General features: G+C 48.7%; 1 protein-coding gene across 3 annotated transcripts in view; it reads left to right on the plus strand.

Annotated features, from left to right (window-relative positions):
- Nucleotides 1-495: 495 nt before the first annotated feature.
- The window catches only part of AMPD3 (adenosine monophosphate deaminase 3), a 46,916-nt gene continuing 31,372 nt past the window's right edge, over nt 496-16,039 (plus strand). For 2 of the 3 annotated variants that reach the window (XM_042906913.1, XM_042906911.1), the window contains exons 1-2: nt 5,206-5,275; nt 9,162-9,387. In XM_042906913.1, the coding sequence (XP_042762847.1) occupies nt 5,251-5,275; nt 9,162-9,387 (251 nt within the window). In that variant the 5' untranslated portion in view covers nt 5,206-5,250. Of the gene's footprint in view, nt 561-5,205; nt 5,276-9,161; nt 9,388-16,039 lie in introns of those variants that run through there. The other variant, XM_042906912.1, reaches the window with a different exon arrangement.

The following is a 16,039-nucleotide window of genomic DNA, read 5'->3' on the forward strand; positions in this document are numbered from 1 at the left end:
CACCGACTGGGGCGGCGCGCGGCTGGCGGGCTTCTTCCGCGAGGAGGCGGCTCTCCTTCTCCCGCCCGGCCGGCGCGGGGGCTCGGAGGTACGGGAGCGCGGGCGCTTGAGCTCCGCGGCGCCGCGGCCGCAGAACGCTCGGTCCACACCCCTGCCGCGGGGCTGCACCGCGGGCTCCCGGTGAGCAGGCGGGGGGCGCGGCCTGGCCCCGGCCCGGCCCCAGCCCGCTGCGGTGCCGGGCAGCCCCTCCGCGGCGCTCGCCGTATGCCCTGCTCAGTGCCGCCACCTGCGCTCCAGCCCTGCGGGCCGCCCCCCTGCGGGCCCACGGCAGGGCCCTGACACCCGAACCGGATGAGTGCGCGCGATGCTGCGCTGCTGACCTTGGGCCCAAGGCCCCTGCTGCCCAGGACGCGAGTCGGAGTGCCCCGAGGTCGGAATCTCGGCTCTGGGCTTCCCAGCCTACTCTGGCGACGGCGCTGACCCCGGACTCAGCCCTGCCTGGGTTCTTGCCTGTATTCCTGCCTCTGTCTCTGCAGTGGCCTGGGCTCCAGAGACCTCAGGTGAGCCAGCCTCATCTCAGCTGCCTGGCGGCCTACATTCGATTCGCAAGGTTTAGAGACATTAAGGGACATGCCGCCACTTAAGCTCCCGGACAAGTTTCTAGGTGCTTGAGGACTGGCCAGATGCCCACTGCTGGGGTGGACTTCCACCTAAAGGCAGGGGAATGGACAGAATGGCAGGGTGATGGGTTCAGTTGAGGCCTTCATCCTTACCTCTTTTGGCTCTCTCCCACCATGGGACATGCACTGGCCTCTGAAAGTCTGCTTTCTGCCCTTGCACTTCCTGGTAGCTGCTTTGCCAGTGGAGCTCCCACGCTCTTCTTGGCTGGCAGAGGCCTCTGGGGTGAGTTTCGAGGGACTGTGGAATAGAAGAGGCTTGCTAACTACAGTGTCATTTCCCCAAATTTTTAGGTCTCTGTGTGTATCTGGAAGCTTAGGGGTGACAAATTAGCAAAGAAGCCAGGTGAAAGCTGCGAGGAAGGAATTTTAGCGTGGTCCTGAGCCCATGTTGGCTATCCCCCTTGACGTGGTGGCTAACAATTGGCCAGCTTCGGGGAAGAGCTGTCAGCAGCTGGAGCTCTCATGGGAGAAATTCCTCCCCTGGCTGTGAAGCATCAATGCTGAGTGGTAGTTGAGCTACTGAGCCAGTCAGACAGAGCCCCTATCAGCTCTCACCTCTCCAAGTGTTGACAGCAGGTTTGGAGTAATGAGCTTGGGCTGGTTATAATTCTGGGTGAAACTCTGAGGGTCTGGCTTTCTGTGAAGTTGATGGTACCCCGCTGCCCTAAGAATCATGGAGTTTGCATCAATGGGTTGCTAGGAGACTCTTGGACCTCTTAGCCCCTTCCTCAGCATACCCTCAATCCTTCTGAGATCCTAGATAAAAGATGAGTAGCTTTCAGCTAGGTCAAAAAGTTCTTTTAGAGATGAGGCCTATTTTACTTGTCCTTACACTAGGCGAATCACTCTTCAAATGGCCTCAAAACCAATCCCAGATATTGAAAATATCATGGGCAGATAAAATATAGCCTTAGGATTAAGCAAGGAGACACCTATACTCTCCTAAAGCTACTCATGGCCGTCCTGGTTCTTTCCTTGAATATATTAATCTCTTAGATCTTCTGAGTGCTGGCTGTGTATCAAGGAGAGCAGACCATATCTTTGGGCTTTGATATACAAGGGGCTAAGGCATAGGAAGATGGGCTCATGGCTGGAGCACTAGCCATACAAAGTCAGCAAGAAGTATCAATCCTAGAGGAGGAAGCTATTTCTCCTGATCTGGTTTCACATTTAAACGTGGTTTCCTTCTCATTGCTCCCATATAGGAGCTTGAGAGAGTGCCTGGCACACAACAGTGCTCAATAAATAATGTTGAATAAAAGGACTCAGTGTCTGGATGAAATTTCATGTTTTGTTTCACCAGTTGGACTCTGTCTTGTACCGGATACCATGATGACGATGATGTTGATAAATAACTTTATGATACAAAGCACATACTATGTGCCAGGCACTATTCTAAGCCTATTCTAGCGTATTTACATATGCTAACTAAGTTAATTGCCATGACAACCTATGAGGTTGGTGCTCATAGGGAATAAAACTAAGCCAGAGAAATTGAGTAACTTGCTCAAGGTCATGCAATTAAGTTGTGGAACAGGATTCAAACCCTAGGTAGTCTGGCTTGAGTCCATATACTTAACCATATACTGTACTGACTCTTGACATCGCCATAGATGGATTAATCACTTAGCTTATTCACTCATTCATTATTTTATGCATGCATGCATTCATTCAAGGAATATTTATTGATACCCACTATATTCTAGGCATGGGGATACAATAGTGAATGAGATGGGCAAGATCTGTCATGGAGCTGATTTTTAGCAGGTGGAACCCTTTTGTCCAACTGCTGTGTGAGTCATGCACACCTCAGGAAGACAAAGAAGGAAAATCAACTCCTATCAGAAAGCTCAAAGCATCATTTCAGAAAAAGGGAGAGTAATATATTCCTTGGTGAGACATAATTTGATTCTAGCCTTTCCTGTCTTGGAGTTTGTGAGGGGCACTTAAGTGATAAAAGTGATGCAGTCAGGTCTCCTGGGAAGGAGATACAGGCCCTGGGCCTGGTTGTCATAGATTGTCTTAATTTTTATTCAAAAAGGAAATAAGTCTTTGAGCTTGAGACCAGTACTCCTTAGTCCAGGGAGACTTCTGGGCCACAAGGAGCAGTGACATATTAAGCTCAAGATGGATTTGTGAGGTCATGAGCAAAGTTTGCCCTCCCAAGACAAGCCACATTTTCCTCGTAAACTGCCACTGTTCTGGAGGGTCCTCTATCTCTTTGGCACTAGCAGGACCCTTGGCCATTGTCCCCACGTACGTTACCTTCGCTGGGCTGCTGCCCATCTCTGTCCAGACCTAATGGAGTGAGTCTCACACCCCTACCTGGGCCTCAGGAAGGCAGTTTTCTCTATGTTGGAAAATGAAGGCTCAAAGTGGAAGGCATTTTCCAAAGCCTATGCCACGGATATTAATAGGTGTTTTTTCCTATGGTGGTTATGGTCAGAGGGTCAAATAAACGTGTTGGGCTAAACAAAGTCAAACAGCTTTCTTTACTATGGGACTTTCTGCTAATAGAGATTGTGCATGAATGCCCGTAAGGGATTATTGTGTGCAGCATTTTCCAAGCCTCCTGTCCTTTTTTTTTTTTAATTGTTTTTAATGTTTATTTGTTTTTGAGAGAGAGAGACAGAGCATGAGTGGGGGAGGGGCATCAAGAAAGAGAGAGAGAGAGAAGAGACACAGAATCTGAAGCAGGCTCCAGGCTCTGAGCTATCAGCACAGAGCCGGACGTGGGACTCAAACCCACAAACCATGAGATCATGACCTGAGCTGAAGGCAGATGCTTAAACGACTCAGCCACCCAGGCACCCCATCTTCTGTCCTTTTATGTTCTATAGACTACACTTTGGAAAATGCTTGTTTAGACTGAAGCTATCTATGGTCTGGTTACAGGTGCAGAATAGAATTCCCTGAACTGGATCCAGGTAGGTTCTCAGATGCATGGGCTAGGATGCTCCCACTACAGCCCCAATTGAACCTCCTCCTCCCCCAAAAGGAAGGAATCACTTGCCCCACCTCCCCTCTGACAGAACAGTACTAAAGGCTTGGACCTTTTCCCCCTATACTTTAAGTTCATTCAATTATTTAATGAATAAATATCCCCCTCCCCCTAGGTTGCTTGTAGCTTGCTGATCGCACTGTTTATGAAACAGCTGTGAGGACAGGTGGGTCATAATCTCTGGGTAGCTAAAGCCCAGCAATAGCCCGAGGATCATGTGTCAACCCTGTAATCCTGCTCTGCACACACAGGAATCATTATGTGGGCTTAGGAAGGCACAATCTCACAATTGGACATGAGGAGGTGACTCAGGCCCAAGTCAGGGCTGGAGCTAGCCTCCTGGTAAACAACTGACCCATCCTTTCTGGGCTCTTGTCCCCAGGATTTCAACAGCACCACAGAAATAGCCATTTTGCTCACGGTTATTTCCCAGACCCGTACCATTTGTCTAAGTCACTGTGTGGGTTCTGAGGCTTGCTTTTAGAGAACTGATCCTGTGGGTCACTTGAGGCAGCTCCACCATCCCCAGGGAGAGCAGCAGCTGCTGGTGGCAGGGTGGCCGAGTGCAGCCAGTGCCCAGGAGGCTAGTCAGAGCTGGAGGCCCTCGTGGGAGCAGACAGCGGCAGTAAGAGGGGAGGACAGGGCAGGTGGGCTCAGGGGGGTCAAGAGGGACATGCTTCTTTTCCGTGTGTGTGTGTGTGTGTGTGTGTGCATGCGCATGCATGTGCTCATGTACTCAGGATCTGGTAGAGCCTGTCCAGGCTGCCCAGTCACCTGTGATGTCAGATTCCTTCAGGGAAGAAAGGAAGGAGTGGGACAAGGCATGGCAGCTTTTCATCCTAGCCTGCTCCTGTACTAAGGAGTCTCCTCTCCTAGAGTCACTGTCCCTTTCCTGGGAAAGGAGGGAGCTGTTCAAAGCCCTTGCTCTTTTAGAGGAGGAGGGAGAGGAGGAGCTCTATTGATAACTGGGCTCAGCGCCTCTCCTGTCAGTGCTGGGGTGCCTTCAGGGAGGTTGCTCTGGGGGGCCTTGTGAGGGAAGGCAGGCCAGGTTGTGCCGTAGACAATCCCCTTGGTAGAATGAACCTGGTCACCAGGCCAGGCCCGAGGAAGCAGCAAGGGTGACGGTGTGGCACGTTCCTGCTTGGCTTTCAGAGGTCTGGGCATTAGAGGGAGGCCGTGGCTTGTCTTCTGTGCTCTGTCAGGTCAGGAAGGCTGAATGAACTGTTGTGTTGGGGCATCGGCTTTGTGTCTTGCTCTGGAGAGGGCTGAGAACAGGGCCAGGACACCGCGTTCAGCACGCAGCAGCTATGGATAGCTGGCATTACCTGGGCCCTTTAGGAGTCTTGGAAATTTTCCACTTACATTTCATATTCATGGAAGAATTTCCAGCCCAGACACTTCCTGCTCTTGCTCACGGCAGCTCACAGATATGCAAAACAGAGACCTCCCACCTCAGCAGCAGCAGACAGGACCCAGCCAGCTGCACTCACACGGACTCAGCTCAGCCTCCCGGGCATACACGGTCCATGGCCTGAGGGCCTCGCCTGTGTGGCATGCTCAGGATCAGCCATGGAGACTCCAGCCCCAGGCTCAGGTCTGTGTCATGGGTTCTGACAGTGGGAGCCTGGCAAGAGCAAGAAACAGCTTCATTTATGTAAGGAGGGGGTTTGAGTGGTACTGTGCTTCTTTTCTGGAGGGGCTATGGTGCCATGAAAAGTAACTGTTGAAATGGTGGCATTTTATAGCTTTCTAACTTTGTGACACTTCTTTAAGCTCATCACAGGGTGTCGTTTGTAACAGTGAGATAAGCTGTATCCCTAGCTGATTGAATTTATGGTTAAGCCTCCCAAGCCTGCCGGCTTCAGCTGACAAACGGTTGACAAACGGGTAAAAGCCAGGCTTGAAGAAGCAGCTGGAGCTGAAACTGCTTGGCATCTACAGAGCAGACTTTCCTTGCATAAGCCTGCCCTGCCAGGTGTCTCTAGGTCTCAGAAGAGAGCCGGGCTGTGGAGGGAGGGTTGGCAGGAGGGAGCTGTCCGGAAGACAGATGTATAATGGGCTCCTAAGGCTCACTGACTTAGCCCAGCACCCCAGCTGGGTTACTTGATCTATACTAAGGTATGGAGTGAAGTCTTCACCACTTATTGAAGACACTGGTAATAATTCTGCAAGAGATTGATATGGCTTCTGCAATGAAAGGAATCTATCTCTATGGGGAAATGTTGCTATATGATCCTATCCTCGGGTCATTGATGTGCCTTGGGAATCTGGGGTGAGGAACTGTGGGATATAGCATCTTCCTGATAACTGACCACAGGACCTGTTTCACCAGCAACAAGTGTTGACCTTTCATGGAACCATGGTGGGAAAAGGCTGGTTTAAACTATTTAAAGAGAAAAGAAGATCTTTTGTAGAAAGATGCATCCCAAAATGTATGTTTAGTTGACTTCAGCGAGGTGAAAATGCTTCATGGAAAGACACGGCAGTCTGTCATAAGAGCCCTCGGGCACAAAGGACCCTCTATCCCATGCCCACTTCTGAGGAGGCCTGGTGGGCTGTGTCAGGCCTGGGTGTGTTTGTAGGGGAAAGGGCTATGGGGTAGGAAGGTGGTGGGGGGCAGTTTCTGTCCAGGGCAAGAGCTAATGCAGAGATGGATCTCAATGGTGTTAATTCCCTTAGCTGGCCAGTGTCTGATGTGGATTAGGTGGGAGACGACCCTAATTACCAAAACCTGGGATGTAGAAGTTTGATTTTCTTCCTAGTTTCCTTTCATTAAAAAAACCTCTTCAGTCTATTTATTTTCTGGGGCACTTAGGTGGCTCAGTTGGTTGAGTGTCCAACTTCGGTTCAGGTCATGATCTCGCGTTTGGTGGGTTCGAGCCCCACATTGGGCTCTGTGCTTAACAGCTCAGAGCCTAGAGCCTGCTTCGGATTCTGTGTCTCCCTCTCTCTGCCCTTCGCCTGCTCACACTTTGTCTCTCTCTCTCTCTCTCAAAGATGAATAAACATTAAAAAATATTTATGTTCTTTCTATCTTCTTTGTGTTTGTTAAAATGACATTATAACAGCATCAGTGATCAAAGTCAGATACTGCTTCACACATGCAGTCCTGTTATCTGGTCATCCGAGTATGTGTCTCTCTTCCAGCCCTTGTCTTTAAGGGAATGCATTTTCATCTCACTGCAACAAAAGCATGGGTACAGTTTTATGTATTAATTTTTCATTCACTGTTATTTCACAATATTTTTTATGTGATTGCACTGTCCTCATAATTATAATTTTGGTTGCTTGACTTTTTCTTCAAGTGAATGTGCTCTCATTTGGACACTTTGAAGCTTTTTATATAAATAGTGCAGGTAAACATCTTTGTGCTTTTTCCTTCAGATTCTTTTCTTAGAAGCAATTTCTGGAACTGGGTTTATTCTGTCAAATGGTATGGATGCTTTATGGCATTTGCTGCCCCTTGCCTGGGCCCTGTTTGATGTCTACTTCTGAGATGCCCTGTGAGGTTGTAGAATGCTGCACTTGACCCGCAGCCTTAGAGTGGGGAGAGGGGTTGATGGGGTCCAGCTTCCTTTTCACCTAACAGCTCCCCCTGGCTCTAGTTCTGTGTCTTCCTCTCCATTTCTCTCTCTGTCACCTTTTTCCCCAAATCCCATTCTGATGATTTCCAGCTTTCCCTTCTGTGTGCTATCAGGATGTGGACATCTCCACAGACAGCTCTGTCTCTTCCTCTTTGCAGGTCTGGCCTTCACTGTCTTGCTCTCTGCTGCTACAGATCAGCACAGTTACGTGCCAGCTTCCTCCCTCCACAGCAGCTCCCTCCCACTCAATCACTTGGAGGGGAGAGGCCCAGGAAAGCTATCGTCCTGGGTGTGGAGGGAAGGAGGAAATTGGATTCACAGTCAGGGGGCTCACAGATGTACTTTGACTGGTGTTTGACCTGCTTTCTTCCTTCCTGTCTGTGTCATGAATTAGGCCCATGAGAACACCAGAGCAGCAAGCCTCCCTGGGCACTGGAAAGCTCTCTGGTATCTAGAAATTACAGCACTTAGAACTGAGAGCACCTTGGAGACTGCCTAGTCTCATCCCTTTATCTCACAGAGGAGAAAACTGTGAGGCACAGAGAGTGACTGTCCCAAGGCTGCTCAGTGAACCTCTCCTCCCCTGTAATTGTTTCCTTTCCTGGCCACACGGAAACGGGGCTCCTGTCTTACCTTCATCCTCGTCTCCCGGCTGACTAAACCACCTCTCTCTTTAAACCTTGCTCAAAGAAACTGTGGTAATAGGTAGACAGGACACCCTTCTTCCAGAGCTGCTCTAGTGAAGGTAGCTTGTTGATAGGATGCAGTATTCATCCATTCGGTAGGAGTGATGCTGGGCACAGCCAGGGAACCTACCCTGACACCTAGCTGGACAAAGAGAAGCACTACAATGTAGTGGTTAAGAAGACAGGCATGGGGACCAGGTGCCTGGGTTCAAACCTCTGAACAGAGGCTCAGAGAGGAAAGGGGCAGAGGGCCAAAGGCTGAGAATAGCGCAAGTCTCTGCTCATTTAGTAAAAGTGTGACCCCGGGCAAGTTAGCTCTCTGTGCCTTCATTTTCTCATCTGTAAAATGTGAATAATAGGATTCACTGAGTTAATAAGTAGAAAGGGCTTGGCAGAGTGTACCTATTAATAAGTCCTATATAAATGTTAAAAGAAAGACAGACAGGCAGAAAGAAAGAAAAGAAAGGAACAAACCAGGTAATTTAGGCCAGCTAGGGATAATAAGGAGCCAGTGTGAAGAGAGATAGGCCAAGCTTTGAGGAAGTAAGTTTTCAGCAGGCTGTGAAAGGTAGAGTATCCCTGTCTCTAAACCTTTATTTTATTTGCTGTGTCTTGTTCAGAGTTCCAGAAAACTTGGGAGATGGTAGAACCATCATGGTAGATTCTTTCTTTTCAGCAAAAGAGCGTGTTTTGTGTGATGAAGAATGTGGCTTTGGATCGCCCAGAGCACTGCGGCCATCTCATGGGACCTTAGGCTAATCATTAAGACCTTTGGGCTCTCATCTTCCCTGTATGCAGTGGGGAGTGAGGTTTGGTCATTGCTGTACCCAGATGGCCCCCTGATAGTCTGCAGGAGAGGGGTCTGAACTCTCCTATCCCTCCCCCGTCATGGAAACAAAGCCAGGAGAGGTAGGACTGCCAGCACGCTGTGGGTCCCCTGTGTTCGGGACAATAGAAACACACGTAGTTAGGTCATTCTTTGACTTCTGAACATTTGCTTTCTCATGAAAGGTGAGTGGTGCTATACCCTTCACATCCAATGACTTATGGAGCTAGTTTCTGAAGCTGGTGCACTGGGTTTGGTCTGGGGAATTCCGGAGTAAGACAGCTGACCCCAAGGACCCTTGTTTTAGTAGCTTCTCCTCCCCCACCCCACTGACTCGGGCCATCTGGGAATTCCAGAGGCTAACGCTTGCTCTTTTTCTGCTAGCCGAGATGCCGCGCCAGTTTCCCAAGCTGAACATCTCCGAGGTGGACGAGCAAGTCCGGCTCCTGGCAGAGAAAGTGTTTGCTAAAGTGCTCCGAGAAGAAGACAGCAAAGATGCCCTGTCCCTCTTCACTGTCCCTGAGGACTGCCCCATTGGGCAGAAGGAGGCCAAGGAGAGGGAGCTGCAGAAGGAGCTGGCGGAGCAGAAGTCCGTGGAGACGGCAAAAAGGTTTGTCCCCACAAGCCAGAGCACATGTGCACAGTGGTGCAGACCCAGGCAGGCTGTGGGCATGTGTCTGAGATAGGGGGCCTGTCCCTGGGAGCTGAGTTCATTCCTTAACCAAGACCCCTTAATTCACCACTTCTTTCTTGAAGGCCGTTTCCAGGCCTGTGTTTGGCAGAAAAGGTAAAAAAACACTTTTTCTCTGCTGCTGTTTGAACAACAAATCATGTGCATAAATACACGCCATTTGCAAATGACAGTTCTATGATCCTTTTGGAAATTTGAAGATTTCTTGGGAAACATCAATTTTACTTCTTTTCATCACTTGGCAATTACTTTGCATTATTAAATAAGTCAGTTCACTATGTGCCAGGTGCTATACTGGGCACAGAGGATGCACTAATGAACAAGATATTTCTAGTCCCTGCCCTGTTGAGCTTACAGGTAGTTGGTCTAGACAACAATTAAGTAATGGGACAAATTAAATTTAAAAAATGACAAGTAATGATAAGTGCTGTATCAGTGAGGGTCTAACCAGAAAAAACAGAAATCACTTAAATACTGGAAGGAGGATTTAAAATTCTTCTTTTTTTAAAGCTTATTTATTTTTGAGAGAGAGACAGAGCGTGAGTGTGGCAGGGGAGGGAGGGGCAGAGAGAGGGAGACACAGAATGCAAAGCAGGTTCCAGGCTCTGAGCTGTCAGCGCAGAGCCTGACATGGGGCTGAACCCATGAGCCATGAGATCATGACCTGAGCTGCAGTCGGACGCTTAACTGACTGAGCCACCCAGGCAGCCCTGGAAGGAGGATTTTAATGCAGGGAATGGTTGCTGAGGTGGCGGAGACCTGAGAAGACAAGCAGAGGGCAGGGAGGCAGGCCGGAGACTCAAAGCAGTAGGAAGCAGCTACCACTTGAGGCCGCAGGGATGATGGAAGGAGACGGTGCTGCTGGAGCCCAGGGGGAAGAAGTTGGAACTGTGGTGGCCTTTTCGATGGAAAAGGAGCCAAGGAGGAGAGGCAGCAGCTGCAGAGATGCTTCCAAGGCAGAGTTGGAAGCAGGAGATACCTAGCTGCAATCCTTCTGGCACCTTCCAGTTTCTCCCAGTGGTTGCCATTGGCCAAACCTAGCCAGAAGCCAGCTAACACAAAGCAGGAAACACAGGGGGGCAGGGGGGAGGTTGAGAAGTGGATCTGAGGACAAGCAGGCCTAGCATGGGTGCTATGAAGTAGATGAATAAAGGGTTGAAGGAGAGAGAGAGAGAGAGACCTCAGGCTGGAGGGATAGTCAGGGCTCAGGTCAGACTGGTCTTGTGCTCCCTGATGAGAAGTTTGGATCTTAAGTCCAAGTACAATGTGAAGCCCTCCTCCTTTCAGTTGATCTCACCCAGGAGAGCGGAATTAAAGAATAAAAGAACTTTGAGAAAAAGTCTAGTGGGGCTTTAGCTGGGTGCTTGGACCACCAGCATACTGCAGACCTCAGAGCTAACATGGTGGAACGTGAGCCCTAACTGTGACCTGGTCAGCAATCAGGTCCTTCCTAAGATATCTCCTTATTTTTAAAGGCACGCCCTCTGCTTTCTTGGTAGTATAGAATTTCAGTATTTCCTTCACTTTTTGGGAAAGAAGTAAAAAGGCAAGTACTGGTATAAAGGCTTCGCCATCCATAAAATAAGTGAGGGGCTCTGGGCCCATGGAGGGAAGGGCTAGTGAGTGCCGTTAGCCGGCTGTGAGTGCCAGCCTGTGTTAGGTGAGGTGGGGTGGCTGGAGGTCCAACAGTGTGTTCACCCCTGGAGGGTCAAGAAGAGGGGCGCCTGGGTAGTTCAGTTGGTTAAGCGTCCGACTTCAGCTCAAGTCACAATCTCGCGGTCTGTGAGTTCGAGCCCTGCGTCGGGCTCTGGGCTGATGGCTCAGAGCCTGGAGCCTGCTTCCGATTCTGTGTCTCCCTCTCTCTCTGCCCCTCCCCCGTTCGTGCTCTGTCTCTCTCTGTCTCAAAAATAAATAAATGTTAAAAAAAATTTAAAAAAAAAAGAAGAGCATGACTGTAGAGGCCCCTCATCCACACTGCACTGGCTTAACAGAGGGCTGGCTTTGTGGACTGAATGGTGTGCAGAACCCGCTGTGTCTTATGAATTGAGCATTTTCGACCCTTAATAATTGGAAGAGAAGAAGTCCTGGTATTTTTTATTATCGGGAATAGTGGGGTTCTGAGGCCAGTTTCATTACAGGGTGACACCGGGCCTCACATCTGCAAAAAGAGAGTGTACTCTTCTTATCAATGCCCAGGCTAACAGCAAAATGGAAACTTTCTTACTCTAAGTCCAAATGGTGCCTCATGATTTCCAGAAATTCTTCCATAGGCTGGCTCCTCTCCAGGAATTATGTTCTGTCCCTGCTCGTTAGGATGTGGTGGTCTTGGTTCGCATCTATCTGCTCCCTAACACTGGAAGCTTCCTGAGTTCTGTATCTGGATCCCCAGGGTCTAGCCTAGGACTTAGGCCATGTTGGTGAGCAGTGGATGTGTGACAGAGAAAAGCTGTAGTATCTTCACAGATAGCACTTCAGGGTGGCTACAGCTCTCTGGACCATTGTGTTCTGTCACTCTCTAGTATGTTCTATGACCTTAGAAAATTAGGAAACGTCTCTGTGCCCTAGTTTCTTCCTCATCTATAAAGGGGGGATGGTAACAGTAGCTACTTTTGTGGGGTGTTGTGAGGAATGAGGGAATTGACATGGAAAGGGCCTAGAACAGTGTCACAATAAGCCCTCTGTTAAATGTTCACTGTTTGCCCAACTTCCTCCTGGGGAGACAGCATCAGCTACTGCTTACTGTGGGCTCAGTGCTGGGCTGTGTGGTTTGCTTTCATTCTTTAATCCCCACATCAAGCTTATTAATTGGATATTCTTATGGACTTCATTTTGCAGATGAGGAAACTAAGGCACAGAGAGGTTAAATTAACTTGCATGAGAATGCAGAGTGAGTAAGTGACAGAGCAGGGAGTAGAATCCACGACTTTTTTTTTTTTTAATGTTCATTTTTGAGAGAGAGAGAGAACACGTGTGTGGGGAGGGGCAGACAGAGATGGGGATGGAGTATCCGAAGCAAGCTCTGTGTTAACAGCACAGAGTCCCATGTGGGGCCTGAACCCACAGACTGTGAGATCATGACCTAAGCAGAAGTCAGACACTTAACCAAGTCGGACGTTTGACTGAGCCACTCAGGTGCCCCAAAGAACCCATGTCTTTTGAATCTAGAACCCCACACCTTGATCATGAGGCTATTCCATCTCCAGCCAGGGGTGGAGTCTTTGGTTCCACCCGTAGATGCTGGAATGACACTGGGTGCTGCTCCCCAGGGTATTATTGCCGGCTTTTGAAAGAAATGAAGGAAGCTGGGCCAGAGCTCCCCAAAAGAAAAGCTGCTTTTCTGCCAAAGGATGGACTGATCCCCAGACTACCTATCAGAAGTCCCAGTGTTCTCCAGAGGGGTACATCCCTAATTTTCTTTCAGCCTCACTGCTCAGTAGAGGCACCATTATGCAAACATTCAGACGTGGACAGTCCCTGGAGGAACCCTCTCCCCAGCTTCCTCTTTGTCTCTGGCTCCTCCTTGACACTCTGGAATGTAAGTGGTGATGTGGAGACATCCTGCAAGGAGCCCCCAGGCCTAGAGCCTGCAGCACATCTCCAGATACCCAGAGTCTGTGGGTTTGTGTTTCAAACTGTGACATGAGAAGGGACATCGTTTGGAAAAAGCCCTTTCTCACCCTGGCTCTTCTGAGAAGCCTGAATATTCCTGGCACTTGGAGAAAGCCTTTCTTTACAACCATTGCCTTTTTCTCTTTTATGAAGCAAGCAAGCAAGCAAGCAAGCAAAGACTATTGGAGGTCTAATGTAAAGGCACAAACTAAAATCAGGAAATAAAACAGTTTCTTCCAAAAAGAAGAAAAACTAGATTGTGAATAAGAAAGATGAGCACCTAAAACATGGAGGCTGGCTCCAGGAAGCCAGCAGCTGTAAGAGCTGAGCTGGGTTCAGACACAGCCCTTCTAGGATTGGGGGCTCTTTCCAGGGAGCCAGTGATTCAGCCTGCTCAGAGAAGCACTTGTTTTGCAGAGGCTGGGACCTCTGGTCTCCATCACTGCTCCCCCAGGCTGGGTGAGGAGGCCAGCAGGGACAGCTTGCTACTGGGCTCTACTTCCTTAGGAAGATGGCATTAGCTAAGACTCTGTTGGGACGTGGGGGTGAGTCAGGGGGTGGGTCCAAGAGGGGTGGACGATCTATGGAATCAAAGTTAGGGGGCAGAGAAAAGAAGACAGGAAAACCTGAGAAGTACCCAGAAGCTCTCTTTTGTTCACTCCTCCTTTTTTTTGCCTTTGCTCACTTTGAATTTATCATCCTACCTAGCCAGAGCGCATCTACCCTACTAAAGTACAAAGTTGGAACTTAGCCAACACTGATGGTGACATGAAAAATGTCTGTGCAACCAAAATGTACATTAGTGCTCCCCAGCTCTCCCATTTCTTCTTTTTGAGCAGCTTTATTGAGATACAATCTGCATACCATACAGCCCACCCATTTAACCTGTACAAGTCAGTGGTTTTTATTATACTTGCAAAGTTATGCAACCATCACCACAATCAGTTTTAGAACATTTTTATCATTCCCCAAAGAAACCCTAGTAGCTTTCAGCTGTCGTGTCCCCAGTACTCTCGTCCCATCTCCTATTTATTCTTACTTCATGTAATAAGCTTGGTGATCTTGTTTCTTATCCTGTGACAGATTTAAGGAAGGAGACTAGAAGTGGGGAGAGGAATTTCTACAGGCAGGGTCATTGTGGTGACTGTAAGCTCAGGCGTGGGAGTCAAGGCCACTGGGTTCAAATGACACCCATGTGTTAGTACTGAGTGCACTTGGGCGAGGTCTTCACTGCAGGAGCCTATTTCCTGATCTGCACAATGAGGGTAATAAAACACCTACCTTGGGAGAACTAAGTGAGCTAATATGCATGACTACTTAGGACAACACTTGGAACATCATTAGTGTTCTTGTTTCTGTCATTATTATTTGACAGTCACCAGTGAGGGAGGAAACTATGAAAAGCAGACACAAGAATTTGAAGTCTTGGGACAAAATGCCTTTAAGCTCATGACTGGGTAACACGGTGATGACTCTGAGTCATCGAGAGAACTTGCAATTATGTTCAGCACGCTCTGATTAAGATATAGGAATTATGAATTTCATTTTAAAAAGCCACGTCATAGTTGTTGTTGTTGTTTTTTAAATTAGGGTATAAAGGGGACAGACTTTGAAAAATGTAGCTTTCTAGAATAGCTGCTTTCCCAAGTAAAACAGATAAATAGATAGTTGTTATGAGTTGAGCATAGTACAGCTACAATGTTATTAAATCATTTTGTTTAATGAAATTTCTTTTTTTTTTTAAGTATTTTTTGGGAGAGCACAAGTGGGGGAAGGGCAGAGACAGGGGGACAGAGGATCTGAAGCGGGCTCTGCACTGAGAAGCTGACAGGCTGACAAGGCTGACAGCCATGAGCCCGATGTGGGACTGGAACTCAGGAACTGTGAGATCATGACCTGAGCCAAAGTTGGACACTCAACCAACTGAGCCATCCAGATACCCCTGTTTAATAAAATTTCTTAAATTAGGGCTATGCAACTTTTAAAATTCAGGGCCATTAACAAAGCAGCTTCATTTAAACCTGTTTGATTCATCTGCTTTTAAAGTTAAGAACAAAAAGCTGGGGCCTTTGGGGAGGAAGGGCAATGGGAAGGGAGTTGGTGGGCAATGGAGTCCTACGCTTGGTCAAGAGAGAGCAGAGGGGGATAGTGACAAGGGAGGGTAGGTTATCAGAGGGAAGTGAAGGAAGAAACAGGGGTTGAGATTGTGAATTTTTACACCTGATAGGCTTCAAGTGTGCAATTCAAAGCCACACCCCCCGAGCAGGCCATGGTCACTTGGTGGGCACATGGAGTAAGTGCTCTCCATGGGGCCCAAGTGCCTGGCATTCCTTCTCCTAGTGTCTGCCCATCACGGAAGTGCACCAGAGTCAGCTGTATCTGCTTTCTCCCTTCTGGATCGGCTGGGACCTTTGGTTTCAGTCACTGCTCCCTACTCTCACATGAATCACTGCAGTGACAGTGGAAGCAAGAGCAACAGCTGAGCCTCTGGAGGTGGGGAATGCCTGCCCCACCTAATGGCATTCCAATTAAAACTGTGAATAAATCTCTATGCTGGTTTGTGGCTCTTGCCCCAAACCTTTATTTAAAAAAAATTTTTTTTTAATGTTTATTTATTTATCTTTGAGAGAGAGAGAGAGTGAGGGAGAGGGGAAGAGAGAGAGAGGGGACAGATCTGACAGAAGCGGGCTCTGCACTGACAGCAGACAGCCTGATGCGGGGCTTGAACCCACAAAGCTTGAACCCACAAGCTGTGAGATCATGACCTGAGCCGAAGTCAGATGCTTAACTGACTGAGCCACACAGCCGCCCCTCTTGCCCCAAACCTTTAAAGTGGTAGTTCTCATCTGGAAGGGTAGAGGCTACCAGAATGATCTGAGTATGTGAGAGGGAGGTTTTCAAACAAGCCTGCTCATTCTGAAGTGTTCTCCTCTCCCTTTGAGAATGATGCAGGGAGACATCT

Source organism: Panthera leo, chromosome D1 (genome assembly GCF_018350215.1).
Source record: "Panthera leo isolate Ple1 chromosome D1, P.leo_Ple1_pat1.1, whole genome shotgun sequence".
Taxonomy (NCBI): Eukaryota; Metazoa; Chordata; class Mammalia; order Carnivora; family Felidae; genus Panthera; species Panthera leo.